The 12,438-nt window shown below is 30.1% G+C and overlaps 4 protein-coding genes across 10 annotated transcripts; 1 reads left to right on the top strand and 3 right to left on the bottom strand.

Moving 5' to 3' along the window:
- Nucleotides 1-691: 691 nt before the first annotated feature.
- On the bottom strand, nucleotides 692-4,710 carry LOC117221723 (serologically defined colon cancer antigen 8 homolog). Of its 3 annotated transcripts, none has more exons than XM_033472891.2 (9): nucleotides 4,517-4,710; nucleotides 4,305-4,439; nucleotides 3,576-3,912; nucleotides 2,735-3,506; nucleotides 2,421-2,659; nucleotides 2,216-2,327; nucleotides 1,906-2,023; nucleotides 1,292-1,368; nucleotides 692-1,219 (listed from the first exon to the last, which is right to left on the bottom strand). In XM_033472891.2, exons 1-9 carry the CDS (start codon nucleotides 4,708-4,710, stop codon nucleotides 810-812), a joined length of 2,394 nt encoding a protein of 797 aa, XP_033328782.2. In that variant the 3' UTR covers nucleotides 692-809. The 3 variants fall into 3 exon arrangements, with proteins under 3 accessions (XP_033328782.2, XP_033328784.2, XP_033328785.2); XM_033472893.2 differs by having other exon boundaries at nucleotides 1,158-1,219; nucleotides 1,895-2,023; XM_033472894.2 differs by lacking the exons at nucleotides 692-1,219; nucleotides 1,292-1,368 and adding an exon at nucleotides 1,625-1,750.
- Nucleotides 4,711-5,062: 352 nt separating this feature from the next.
- On the bottom strand, nucleotides 5,063-7,650 carry LOC117221724 (major facilitator superfamily domain-containing protein 12). Of its 4 annotated transcripts, none has more exons than XM_033472896.2 (9): nucleotides 7,425-7,637; nucleotides 7,229-7,354; nucleotides 6,839-7,151; nucleotides 6,572-6,779; nucleotides 6,287-6,498; nucleotides 5,840-6,199; nucleotides 5,601-5,751; nucleotides 5,401-5,519; nucleotides 5,063-5,337 (listed from the first exon to the last, which is right to left on the bottom strand). In XM_033472896.2, the coding sequence occupies exons 3-9, from the start codon at nucleotides 7,143-7,145 to the stop codon at nucleotides 5,249-5,251; spliced, it is 1,446 nt and encodes a 481-aa protein (XP_033328787.2). In that variant the 5' UTR covers nucleotides 7,146-7,151; nucleotides 7,229-7,354; nucleotides 7,425-7,637; the 3' UTR covers nucleotides 5,063-5,248. The 4 variants fall into 4 exon arrangements, with proteins under 4 accessions (XP_033328787.2, XP_033328786.2, XP_033328788.2 ...); XM_033472895.2 differs by having other exon boundaries at nucleotides 7,229-7,339; XM_033472897.2 differs by having other exon boundaries at nucleotides 5,840-5,980; nucleotides 7,229-7,339; nucleotides 7,425-7,636.
- A 181-nt stretch (nucleotides 7,651-7,831) lies between these two features.
- Nucleotides 7,832-8,804, bottom strand: RNASEK (Ribonuclease kappa). Its single transcript, XM_033472899.2, has 2 exons — nucleotides 8,629-8,804; nucleotides 7,832-8,406 (listed from the first exon to the last, which is right to left on the bottom strand). Exons 1-2 carry the CDS (start codon nucleotides 8,695-8,697, stop codon nucleotides 8,185-8,187), a joined length of 291 nt encoding a protein of 96 aa, XP_033328790.1. The 5' UTR covers nucleotides 8,698-8,804; the 3' UTR covers nucleotides 7,832-8,184.
- Nucleotides 8,805-9,407: 603 nt separating this feature from the next.
- rush (pleckstrin homology and FYVE domain containing family member rush hour) lies at nucleotides 9,408-12,324 on the top strand. 2 transcript variants are annotated; one of them, XM_076523433.1, is made up of 8 exons: nucleotides 9,408-9,496; nucleotides 10,106-10,170; nucleotides 10,292-10,429; nucleotides 10,544-10,607; nucleotides 10,931-10,987; nucleotides 11,064-11,170; nucleotides 11,253-11,507; nucleotides 11,587-12,324. In XM_076523433.1, the coding sequence occupies exons 1-8, from the start codon at nucleotides 9,481-9,483 to the stop codon at nucleotides 11,614-11,616; spliced, it is 732 nt and encodes a 243-aa protein (XP_076379548.1). In that variant the 5' UTR covers nucleotides 9,408-9,480; the 3' UTR covers nucleotides 11,617-12,324. The 2 variants fall into 2 exon arrangements, with proteins under 2 accessions (XP_076379548.1, XP_076379547.1); XM_076523432.1 differs by having other exon boundaries at nucleotides 9,466-9,496; nucleotides 10,862-10,987.
- Nucleotides 12,325-12,438: the final 114 nt, after the last annotated feature.

The following is a 12,438-nucleotide window of genomic DNA, read 5'->3' as shown; positions in this document are numbered from 1 at the left end:
TGAGCAAGCAGCATGACATCAGGCACATCCATGCGAAACGAGTTACACCGACACCAATGTAGTTTATCTCATTTTACCGTGCTTGCAATCTCGCTCTTTCCGCGCATCCGTACACCTGGCACTCTATCTGAAATACGCGGCGCGATATTCGACTTGTACTTTTCGCCTCGAAGGATTCTTGACCTTTGCCAGCGAATTTGCGAACGATGCTCAATGCACATTGAGATATGTTTCGAATATATGTGTTTGTAGGCAATATTTCAACAAGTTGAGCAGGATAAGGTCCAGCTAATTATTGCATTGACTTGAATATTAGCGTAGGAGAATAAATGTTGCAAGTGAATAGTGTAAACTTCATATCTTTTTCTGAAAGATGAAATACGATCCATTTTAATGAATAAATGCCATTTTGCCATGAACATGAGTATTCGCATGAATACCGTACACATGTGACGGTAAATGGGAAACCCTGGGAAACTGGGGCGGTCACTGACACTGCCATGTATGTATACAAAATGATTCCAAATGACAATCAAATGATAGTTCTCCAATAGCGTAATGCTCTACATACTTAAATTTGATATTACAAAATGTAGATAACTCATATTTCAACTCACTAAGTGTAATAAAAGTATTAAAAGCGTTAATATAAATGTAATTAATAGGCATATATTCAAAATTAAAAGAGAAGTTTGTTCATATTTTATATATGCTACTTTATTATAACATATGTGTATGGGTCTATAATGAAATAATTAGATACAATTTTTTTATATAAGTTCAGTTTTGCAATTAATAACACTACTTTATTATGTATCCAATGCAGAGTACTGAGATAATGTTACCTCATTGGAATTCTGTATTGCATCACTACGTTCTTGTTGTTCACTTTCCATAACATTATATTGGTCATACGAATTGTATTCTTGTTCTGGTACATACGATTCTAAAGCTTGGTGATCAATTGTATTTTCATGGCCATCGTTTTCATTTTGATTTTGTTCATACATCTGAGTATTTGTTATATCGTTCTTTGCCTCATAATCCACAGTGTACTCTATTTTATCGGACAAGTCGGATTCCAATGGTTGATTATTCATTTCATTGATTTTCATATCATGTTCCTGATAAATTATGTGAGGTGCTGTTGCAATACTCGTATTCTGTGCTTGCATTAATGTATTAGGTGATATGTCTCTACTTTCCATCGATATGGTTCCTAAAGATATAATACTATTTTTAAAAGAATCTTCATAAATAAAATATTAAGAATTTGCATAGAAAATACTACCTTGTTGGTTATTAAAAGTATTTTGTATCTTGTCAGACAAATACTCTATGTTGTTTTGTAAACTGGCCATTTCTTCCCTGAGAAATAATGGACGTTCAAATACAATTTAACTTATCTTTCAAACGAAAAAATTCTATTTATATATCCTTCTATACTTATAATTAACAGAATATTTCACTTAACTTTATCATCTAAAATGTTTTTATTATTATTACAATACCATGAAAATGTTTGCAATAAATGCATTTCTTTGTTTAATAATAATAAAAATATTTTGGGCAATAAAGTGAAATAAAAGGTGCTATATGTGCTATTACTGTGTTGAAAGAGGTACCTTTAAAAACTTTTACTTTTGTTTGGGAGCTACTTTTACTTTTAGATCAATCTTAACAGTGCGTCTCTTGTTTGAAGCTGTTGTAGCTTTTCCAATTGTTGTTACATCTCTGTCAGTGACTCCCTCTGTCAACACAGAATAGCCCCAATTGTATTCAATGATATGATGTAAATATCCATTACTTATCAAACAATATGTATGCACATGTAAGAGAGCATTGCTATGCACCAGTAAGAAAAGAACAATGGGACATATTTTCTACACTGAACTAAGAATATACTTGTGCTTCAGGCTGTTAGCTTCCAAACGCTGTGTGAGAGATTGGCATTCAGCCGTCAGTCGAGAGACGATCGTAGCCTGATTATTCAAGGCATCTTCTAGACCAGCCACTGTAGCAGCTAAGAAATGCAATCCTATTAGTCAATTTTTAATAAATTGACTAATTCCATTTCTGCCCATGCTAGGCATAATGTCAGCATGCCGATATCCCACACACACACAACATGAATTTGCAAATAATAGTAAGGAAGTAGAACTTCTCAAAGACAATATACCTAACATAGGCACACGTGTAGAAATTGAAGTCTTACCATGTTTTGTTTCCATATCTATTATCATAGAAGCCAATTCCTTTCCATTTTCCGATTTCGTTGGGTCTTGTACGTTAAGGTCTTCCGAGCCTAGAGGTTTATTTGCGTTGATCTGAAAAAAATACAGTGGCTACTTATACAGGCAAATTCGAATTTGAACGTAACCATTGATCAATTTCAATAATATTTATTGTTCAATATTTACCTCTTTTTCCAAAGAAGCTATTTGTTCTGAAAGTCTTAAATTTTCTCTTCTTAGGTGAACTAGATCAGTTTCTGTCCTCTCCAACCGTTGTTTATATGAATTTATTTCAATTTGTAGTCTACTTTGTTCTTGGCGATTTTGTCTTTCGTTTCGTTCAGCAGCTAATTTTATTGCTAAAACCTCTTGTTCAGCGGCATCCTTCTCTGTTAGTGCTTGATTCAAATCACTTTGTAAATTCGCTATATAAAACATAAATGATCAAATGTTACTGAATAATCCACTAACAAAATTTATAATTCAGCCATGTAACTTACATATCTTGTTTTGTAATTCTTTCTTTATATTCTCAATAAACGTTTGTTTCTGAGATAATTCTCTTCTAAGTTCTGTCAATTCTCTACGTTGTTTTTCAGATTCTAATTGAGATCTATTGGCTACATCCCAATGGGAAGCTACATCAGCAGATAATTGTTCAACTTGCTGACTATACCTACGTTCTACATGTTGTCTCTCTTCAGCAATACGCTTACTTGCTTCTTGAGTAGCTTCTCGAAGTTTGCCGTGTTGTCTGTCCAATTCGTCTTTCAATCTCTTAATTTCCATATCACTTTGACTTTTTTCAAACTGAATTTGCTGCATAGCATCTCCAGTTTGTTTTATTTTTTGTAATGCTTCGGTTTCCTGTTCTCGTATGGAAGTTAAAGTTTTTTGTAAATCTTGTACTTTCATCTCAGCTTCGTATTTAGCACGTAAAGCTTTCTCCAACTGTATTTTCATTTCAGACGTGTCATTGTTTAAACAACTTGTCGACATTTGTTTTAAATTACGTTGATTTTCCTCTTGCACTTTACGCAACTCTAGTTTTGCTTGAGTTAGTTGTGCTTCTAATTCGCTGATTCTCGATTCAAACACGATATTAGGACCTTCCATCGTTTTAGATTTCTTGATATCACAAGTTTCAATTTGAACTGACTTTTCTTTATCGCTCTCATTATCATTTTCATCGACATGTGAATATTCATCAAGTACACATTTAAAAAATCCTGTTTTATTTTTATAATGTAGAGCCTCATTTTCAGCTACAACCTAAAATTATTGGAGTAAACTTTCTGAGCAACCGATAAAAATTACTAGTACCCAATTAAAGTAAAATACCTCTCGAACTTTGTGTAGTAACTTATTTAGTTGATTTCTGCAGAATTGCGATTCTTGTTGTAATTGCTGGATGTATTCCTCTTGTTGTTCAATAAAAGAATTTAATTCTGGGGGCACAGACTGTGAGTCTGTACTTAAAGATGCTAAATTGTTATACGTTTTCGTTGAACGCACATTTTTACATGAAGTGAACTGTGTATTTAGAACTCTATTCACATCCTCAGGTAAATCGTTTATTGTACAATGGTTAACTACCAAACTTTTATCATTGGCATCTTCTTTGGATTCATTAATTTTTATGTTACTAGACTGATAATCTTTAATGCTCTGTGATTTTCTGCATGGAAATTATTTTACCTTTAATATTATTTATGCATACATCATATATGTATATGTCATCATATATCTACACTATATGTATATTGTATATACAGGATGTTCGATTATATGTCAAATATTTTAAGAAGCAATTCTATTCTTGTAAAATGAAAATCAAGAATGGCGATTTTGCTGTAATTGCTTTGTTTTTAAGCTTTTTGTCTTTATCTTTTACACAGTATGCCACTGTCTATACATATCTTGACCAGACTTACACACCAGACTTTTTGTTGGATCAGAGAACTTTTTACAATTATTATAACTTGAAAACAAAGTCACTACACCAAAATTAGCAGATTTACTTCAAATATTGGACACACAAAGTCAAACACTCTATATAATATATTTTACCCCAATACTGGTTTTGAAACATAAGATTCAGCAAGCAAATACTTTAGCTTGGAAACAGCTTCTCTATAAGCCATTTCTGAATAATCTATAGATTTCTTTTTACTCGAATCTAATTTTTGAATCCCATTGGCCTTCCTATAAAATAAAAATGTACACATGTAGAATCGAATATAACAAAAAAAAAGAAACACTGTAACACGATTACTACTTACTTGGATTTTAAACTTAATCTTTTCATTCGAACAGAATTTACAGGATCTGTGTAATTAGAAAAATTACTCTTTATCTTCAAGTAATTTCGCAAAGGGAAATTACTGCGTGCTAAATATGCAGTTGGACTTCCCGCAATAGTTGCCGGTATACTACTAAGCTGACGTCGATGTTCACAGTTCCTAGTTTCAAACATTCCGAGTTTGTTTAGCCGATATCGTCGGATCGTTGTTGTATATAAGAACGTGTGCTAATCAATGAACTAAGTATTCATGTGCCCAAACACAAGTGAATTGTTCGGAGTAACGCTTAAGAAAATCGAAGTTCGACTCGACCAAACATAGGCAGACCTTGTTACTTGATCGCGTGCTGAATGATCGTTCATGCTTCGCGGGATCAGGCACGGTACCATCACGCACAGACATTCCGTGACTTATCAGAATATCTGTCAGACCTACAAGCTTTCGTTGTACACATTTTTCGTATAATTTCAAAAAATTATAATTAAGATGTTTGAGAAATCTATTATAATAATAATAATAGCATAATTTGTTAAAGATAGAATTCTTTAATAATCATTAATAACTGATAACAGGAAATTATTATTATACATATATACAATTTATATATTATATATTACTTTATATAAAAAATAAATACCATGTTTTTCTTAATCATTTGTAATTCAAGTTAAAAATAAAATTTCAGTTAGTTCAATGATTTCATTTTTTAGACTATGTGATATGCTCTTGTAATAAATTTCTCGGTTCTGTTGATGTGTTATCGTTTTCTGTAGCTTGTTCCGAATGTAATGTATTATACGCTGAAAAAAATTATAATTAATCTGTTGAAATATAAATTTTTTCGTGACTGATATTTACGTTACCTGCACTATGAGAAAACGATTTTATACATAAAATTGCTGCAAAACCAAAGATTGCAGAAGCACTACACACATATGCCAATATGTCTCTATAGTAATTTTCCGAGTTGATCCAATTATCTCTAGAGAAAAAGGTATAAAATATGCAAATTATAACGAAATTGAAATACTATTAAAACCGAAAATGTAATATATGTGCTGACAAGTATTGAATGATTATTACTGCTAAACCATTGGATAGTTTATCTGTGAAACTCATTACACCATATACAAATGCGCCGTTATCTGTGTTCTGCCCAATAAAGTCAGCGATAAGTCCGAGGCTAGTCACTAACATGACAGAACCAGCAAATCCTGCAGAAACAAAAATTACTTAACTTATAAGTATTCTATATATTTTTCACAATTAATAATACTTTTAGATAGTATTAAATGGTATTACCTAATATTAAAGACACTGGATAAATTTGATAATTTGTGTATGTTATGCCTGTGCCGCATCGAATCCAAATACAAGCAGATATACCCAACATAACACCCAAGCAAAATGAAATTTTTCTGCCTAGTTTTGTGTTTAATTTTTCTATAATTAAAGACATTACAAAACTACTTAAAAACATTATTAAGGGCATTATAGCCAAAGATGTAGCTGGCATATGTAACGATTTGTGTAAATACAAAGGCATATAAATTTGTAATAAATTTACAAACAAACGCGTACATATATAAACGCAAGCCACTTGATATAAACGTGCATCTTTAAATAATATTGTTACAGGCCTCGTATTTCTGTGAAGTACTCCTAAAATGAACCAATTATATACTATTGATGAGATTTTAATTATTTTATAGCAAATATAAAGAACAATAAGTATAGTGTCAATCTAACCATCAGAGTCACTGATGACTCTTTCCTTAACGAAGATGTGGAACAACATTGATGCCAGGAATCCTACACCAATAACGATAAATAGAATTTCTTGAAATTTCTTTGCATCATTGGGGCCAATTTGAGAATCGGAATCATTACTGTTTGTTATATGTAACACTGCCCATGTGATACAATAAACAAAAATATTTGACAAAACAGTGAAACTGTACCTGCAAAAGATCATAATAAATGTAATAGAATATTTTTCTTGCACGAACATTTAAGAAAATTTTTAAATAATACCTAATAGCTATGAGTTCTGTTCTTTCACATTCGGTAGGTGTAAGTTCTGGGACTAACGACAAATGAGATATTTGGACTGCAGCCCAACCAAATTGAAAGATTACAACAAATGCAGCATAATAAATTAATTGAGCCCATTTATCACTTGTCTCACATCCGATGCATGGGGAAAATACGAAAGGAAATGCAAGTAAAATGCATAAGGTTCCTATATAAAAGATAAAATTGCATAAATATGGTTATAAAAAGAATGTAGAGTATATATACCTATTAAATGCCATGTTTTCCTCCTTCCATATTTACAGAACCAGAATTTATCGTAACTATCAGAATGAAATCCAATGAACGGAGTAGCTATGGCATCTGCTATTTGACCAATGAGTAAAATTACTCCAGCCAGCATAGCATTGAATCCCAATACCAAATGGAAGAATACTAACAAATATGTGAACCACATAGAAGCACAAACATCATTTAAAATGTGCCCTATGCCATACGATAGTTTTACAGAAAGTTGTAAACGTTGAATTAGATCGTTATGATTACTGGTTGTACTTATTCGTCCTGTGTCCATTATGTACTATAAAACACATATATGTGTATAATATCATATTTTGTGTAATGTCAATATAGTGATACATATCATCAATATCGTACTTATTTAGTATATCTTCAATCTTCAGAAATTCCAGGTCACAGAAAATTCTTAATATATTTATATATTTGCAATACTTCATTTAGGATACATTCTTTTCTACACTTATTTTGCTAGAATATACAAAACTGTTTGATTTATTTCTTTGTATCTTTGATTGATATTTCATACTGAATATATAACCTATTTAATTCTTACTCAGGTTATGTATTATAGCTGCATACGTTGCCGTCGTCAATTTCAGATCTTTACATTTATTTAGTTATATTGCAAATAAAATTCTTGAGACACAGAACTATTTTATCATGTGCACAACGATTAACAATAGAACTTATGTAGACCGACAGTAGCTGTAGGTGGAAACGTTAAGTATGATTCATTCATAATAATTCTGAGATAGTTATGTGAAACATGAACGCAATTTTTAAGTATTCATATACTCATAAATAATGTCATCAATTGTATCCATTTACGTAACGAGTGACTATATATTGTTAGTTTTCTTCTTCTTTACACAAAAAATTACATTTTATAGATGACATTCCACAACAAATCAGTCTAAGTTCAAAAAAAGAAAAGAAATAAAGGAAGCACTAAAAAAATAATAACTTTTCATAATGATATTTTAATGCTCATATTTTTATATTTACATTTTATTATAACAGATAACGTTTAATCTTATATTCTATAGATACTAAGGTATCTAACATTAAATCTACATTGTGTTTATGAACTATATGATATTTAAAAGTTTAGACACATGTATATTATAATATCAAGTGAATTTAATGCATCAAGCAATATTTCTATATGACTAATATTATTATCTTTTCTTAATATTAATACTATATCATTGAATATAATATAGAATACTTCTGAACATAATGTTTATAATACAATAGTAATTTATAGACCTATACATATTTTTTATTTTGTTTAATATACTAACAATATTTTCTCAAACGCTAAGAGATGATCTTGAATTTATATAAAATTGATGTCCTGAAAACAGGAATGTGAGAACATAAATACATGCTGCAATCCAACAATTGTATGCATTCTGTGTGTAGCTCCTGTCTGCTTCACGGTAAAAGTGATCAGAGTCCTCAAATGTACCCTCCAATGGAAGATCTTCTACTAAAGCCACGCTTTTAACATAAAAGAATATTCCCATCAGGAACTGAAAATCAAACAAAATATAATCTAAACTGTTCCATGACAGGTTTTGTAATCTTAATATACAATATGCATACGTCTTCGATATATTTGACAGTATCTAAATATTTGGGGAAGATGGTGTATAAATGAATACAATTAGAATTACTCATTAACTATAAAATTTTTTAATTAATTTTTCTGAAAATTAAGAGTATATCGAAATTGAATCTAAAATAATACTTACTAACTGAAATATACCCCAGGTAGATAATATCAAACCACATAGGGCATACTTGGGTCCACATATCTTCATTTTCCCCAAAAGATTGATTTTTCCCGTTTCGTACGAAATAACCTAATATATAAAGAACTTATCACACTGCTGTATCGCTACGCCCTGAGTGTAATCATATGATTTTCATTCACGAATACACATCGACGACAACTATCGATATCTCGAAGATATACGCGTAGTACATCCGGTATTTAAAATTTCACTATTCACAACATAATATTTTTATCGTATAACTTTAATATATACAGCAAAAGCTTACTATTATAATTAAGTAATTATAGACGTTTTATATTATTATATTAATAATGATCCATGATAATGATCTATCCATGACAGAAATATGTATAATGCGTATATGTTTTATGCTAGTATTTGCAGAAGTTTTTACGAAGGAAGCTTCTGATTAGCGCAATAACTCCGTTGTGAGTTTCGAATAATCAAAAACCATCTGAATGAAATTATAATTAAATTTGATATCATTATGTATGTATGGTGTCATATATGTATTCGTATTGTACATATTGCAATTACAGCGTGCAGTCTATTATTAATAATCGGATATGTACACATGTAGTTAGATTTACATGCAGAAGTTCTAATTTTTCGAAAATATTTCCATTAAATATTTGATAATGTTATTTGGTCCATTATATTTTCGTAATAACGTATAAAAATTAATTTTTTGTAAATCCACACATTGAAATTGTATCCATTATGAATGCGACCAGAGAGCGACAAATCATAGAGAAATATGGATGTGATTCATACTTCCTGTTGTTGTCAGCCCTGATTCATAGGATCATGGTTGACCGATTGGGTTAGTTTATATCCCATTTATTATCAATTAATTAATGTTACGAATTGCGTGGAAATTTTGACCAATTTCCTACAGAATACTTCAAGATTTGTAATATTTGTTTTCCATGATTGAATAATTTACGTGTTGCATAGCCTACGATTTGTGACATTTTTATTGAATAACGGTGAAGTTTAGTTGCTTGTGTTTTTGACAGTTAATAATATATGATCTACCAAAGAATAATCGATATTTAATCAAATTCTATTTATTGATGTACATTTTATTGAAAATATATCGACGGTCATTTAATGTATTTGCGATTTGTTGTAGTGCATAGCATTGTTAATGGCATTTAACTTATTTTTAATATGTATTGCTACTAGACTCGTAATATTAAGTACAGATCAAGAATTGGAAGATCAACAAGCTTATGTTCCATAACTTGTGACATTCGTATAGGATAAAATAGTACAATAGTTCTTATTAACGATAGTATATATATTATACATTAATTGGTGGAAGATAAAGAACCAAGGAAAATAACCATTTCTTCCATTCTATACATCGATGGAAGCAGCAAACGAGTATAAATGAAACCGTATTTATCTCTTTTATGATATGTTGCAGTAAATAGCGAAGCCAATGCCAGGCGTATTGCTATGGTCGAAAACTGCTTTGGCAGTTCTGGCCAGGTAACGTTAAAATAGTAATTACAATTATTTAATACTATAAGTCTCTATATTATTAAAAAATAACAAATCTTTAAAACTTTAAATTTCGTTTAAATTAATTCAAATATGTTATTTATTTTAGCCACTTGCAGTACCTGGAAGAGTTTTGGTTGGCGAAGGAGTCTTAACTAAAATGTGTAGAAAGAAACCAAAACCAAGACAATTCTTTCTATTCAATGATATATTGGTTTATGGAAACATTGTAATCAACAAAAAGAAGGTGCTTTAATGAAGTTTTTGTTACAAACTCATAAATACATTTACAAATTCATAGAGATCAATCAAATCTTTTTCACCTAATTATAAAACAAATTAATACTCTTTGTATCAACAGTATAACAAACAACATATTATACCGCTCGAAGAAGTAAAACTGGAATCTTTGGCCGATGATGGTCGTAAGTTACATTTTTATTATCAGTTTGTTATAAACATTATCTTATGAATTGTGCTTGAAATAAATTTTTGAAAGAAAGAAAAAGATGTAAAAATTATTAATGAATCAATATTTTTATCGTAATTGTCACTTTTTAATTTATGATAGTTTCAGCAATTATTTTTGGGTTACTAATCTACTTATATCGCACAGATTCAATGTTGCAAATGTTTCTAATTACACGAAGATAATATAGTAATTCATCGTTATTTATAGAATATCGTAATGGTTGGCTTATAAAGACATTAACAAAATCATTCGCTGTTTATGCTGCCACTGCAACAGAAAAACAAGAATGGATGGCTCATATTACAAAGTGCATCGAAGATTTATTAAGAAAGAGTAAGTCATTAAAATTACCTTACCTGAAAAGTATAACCGAAACGCTTGAAACTTATAAATGTATGGCATATAATAGGTGGTAAGAAACCAGTTGAAATTCATGCAGCTGTTTGGGTACCAGATAATGAAGCCACAATCTGCATGCATTGCAATAAAACACAGTTTACAGTTTTAAATAGACGGGTATATATATTAGCGCATTTTTTTAAAAACTTGCTGGTGCTTATATTTTTTCTATATTTAAAGTATTTTTAACATCTTGTAGCATCATTGTAGACAGTGTGGAGCTGTAGTATGTGGACCTTGCAGCAATAAAAAATTGTTGCTGCCAGGACAAGGAAATGGAAAAGCAGTTAGAGTTTGTTTACAATGCTTTGATGCAGCTAGTAAAGTAAAAGCCTCTTCACCGACTACTGATAGCCTGAATAACAAATATCAGCAGCGTAATTCTGCTGATAGTTCAGGAGGAGACAGCTCTGGTGACGATGATGATGGGAATAAAGAAGAAAATCATGATGAGGTGATAACTTTTATAAGACACCTGTGGTTTATTTTTATACACATGTTATTATATTATTGAAATATTTCTATTGTTCCAGCCTAAATTTTACTCTACACTTGCTCGATGAAGTTAACCAGATGATCATTAAATAAAGATACCTACAGATTAAGTCGTTATTCACAACTATATTTTTAAAAATTAAATAACATGAATTTCTTAGTAATAAACACTTTTAGTAACCGAATATCGCTAAAACTATTTTTAAATTATATTACTGCAGAGAACTAAGCAACAAATGTCTGTGTATAAATAATTCAAATGAATTTATATTAAATTTTGAAAACTAGTTTAAATTGTATATCTAATTTATATAAGTAATTCGAAAACTATATGATGACAGTCAATGACAATTAATCTATTTATAATATTTACACAGACAGTTAAACAAAAAGAAACTACTGTTCTAAACCGTTTATATATTAGCAAGATTATACAAATTTTAACCATTTATACTTGTACCTTGTTATATTGTAATATCTCCAATATTTACTATAATTAGATGCTAATTTTCCTTGATAAAATATTCCACAAATATATGCCACACTGTGCCTTTCCAACTAGATCGTTTCATCTTTTTTACTGTTTATAAAAAATTGATATTGATCTAACATTAATTTCTAAGGCGACATATTATACATATAATGAATTTGTGTTCACATGATGTTAAATATCTTATAGTAAATTGTATTATAAGATTAATGAGATCAATGTGAAATGCGAATATTGTAATAAGCGAAATATATAATAACAAACAATATAATATTCCTATCAGCTATCTTCTTCGTATTTTTTCATTTCAATTAATACGTAGACGACGTAAGTAAACATTATTGTAAAGGATTATATACATACAAGTATAAACCATTTCCCATAAACAATTCCAGATATA

Source organism: Megalopta genalis, chromosome 7 (assembly GCF_051020955.1).
Source record: "Megalopta genalis isolate 19385.01 chromosome 7, iyMegGena1_principal, whole genome shotgun sequence".
NCBI classification, from domain to species: domain Eukaryota; kingdom Metazoa; phylum Arthropoda; class Insecta; order Hymenoptera; family Halictidae; genus Megalopta; species Megalopta genalis.
Note: the sequence above shows the minus strand (reverse complement) of the source record. Positions and strands in the feature narration are given on the sequence as shown.

Excerpts from the sequence above, each read along its gene's own strand:
- LOC117221723 (XM_033472891.2), bottom strand. The coding sequence starts at position 4,710 with ATGTTTGAAACTAGGAACTGTGAACATCGACGTCAGCTTAGTAGTATA. Across the intron at positions 3,913-4,304 it reads GTTTCAAAACCAGTATTGGG|AAAATCACAGAGCATTAAAG; the intron begins GTAAAATATATT and ends ATTTCCATGCAG. Across the intron at positions 3,507-3,575 it reads TACTACACAAAGTTCGAGAG|GTTGTAGCTGAAAATGAGGC; the intron begins GTATTTTACTTT and ends CAATAATTTTAG.
- LOC117221724 (XM_033472896.2), bottom strand. The coding sequence starts at position 7,145 with ATGGACACAGGACGAATAAGTACAACCAGTAATCATAACGATCTAATT. Across the intron at positions 6,200-6,286 it reads AGTCATCAGTGACTCTGATG|GAGTACTTCACAGAAATACG; the intron begins GTTAGATTGACA and ends GGTTCATTTTAG. Across the intron at positions 5,338-5,400 it reads ATCGTTTTCTCATAGTGCAG|CGTATAATACATTACATTCG; the intron begins GTAACGTAAATA and ends AATTTTTTTCAG.
- RNASEK (XM_033472899.2), bottom strand. The coding sequence starts at position 8,697 with ATGAAGATATGTGGACCCAAGTATGCCCTATGTGGTTTGATATTATCT. Across the intron at positions 8,407-8,628 it reads CCTGGGGTATATTTCAGTTA|TTCCTGATGGGAATATTCTT; the intron begins GTAAGTATTATT and ends TTTGATTTTCAG.
- rush (XM_076523432.1), top strand. Across the intron at positions 10,171-10,291 it reads GCTTTGGCAGTTCTGGCCAG|CCACTTGCAGTACCTGGAAG; the intron begins GTAACGTTAAAA and ends TATTTATTTTAG. Across the intron at positions 10,988-11,063 it reads CGAAGATTTATTAAGAAAGA|GTGGTAAGAAACCAGTTGAA; the intron begins GTAAGTCATTAA and ends GGCATATAATAG.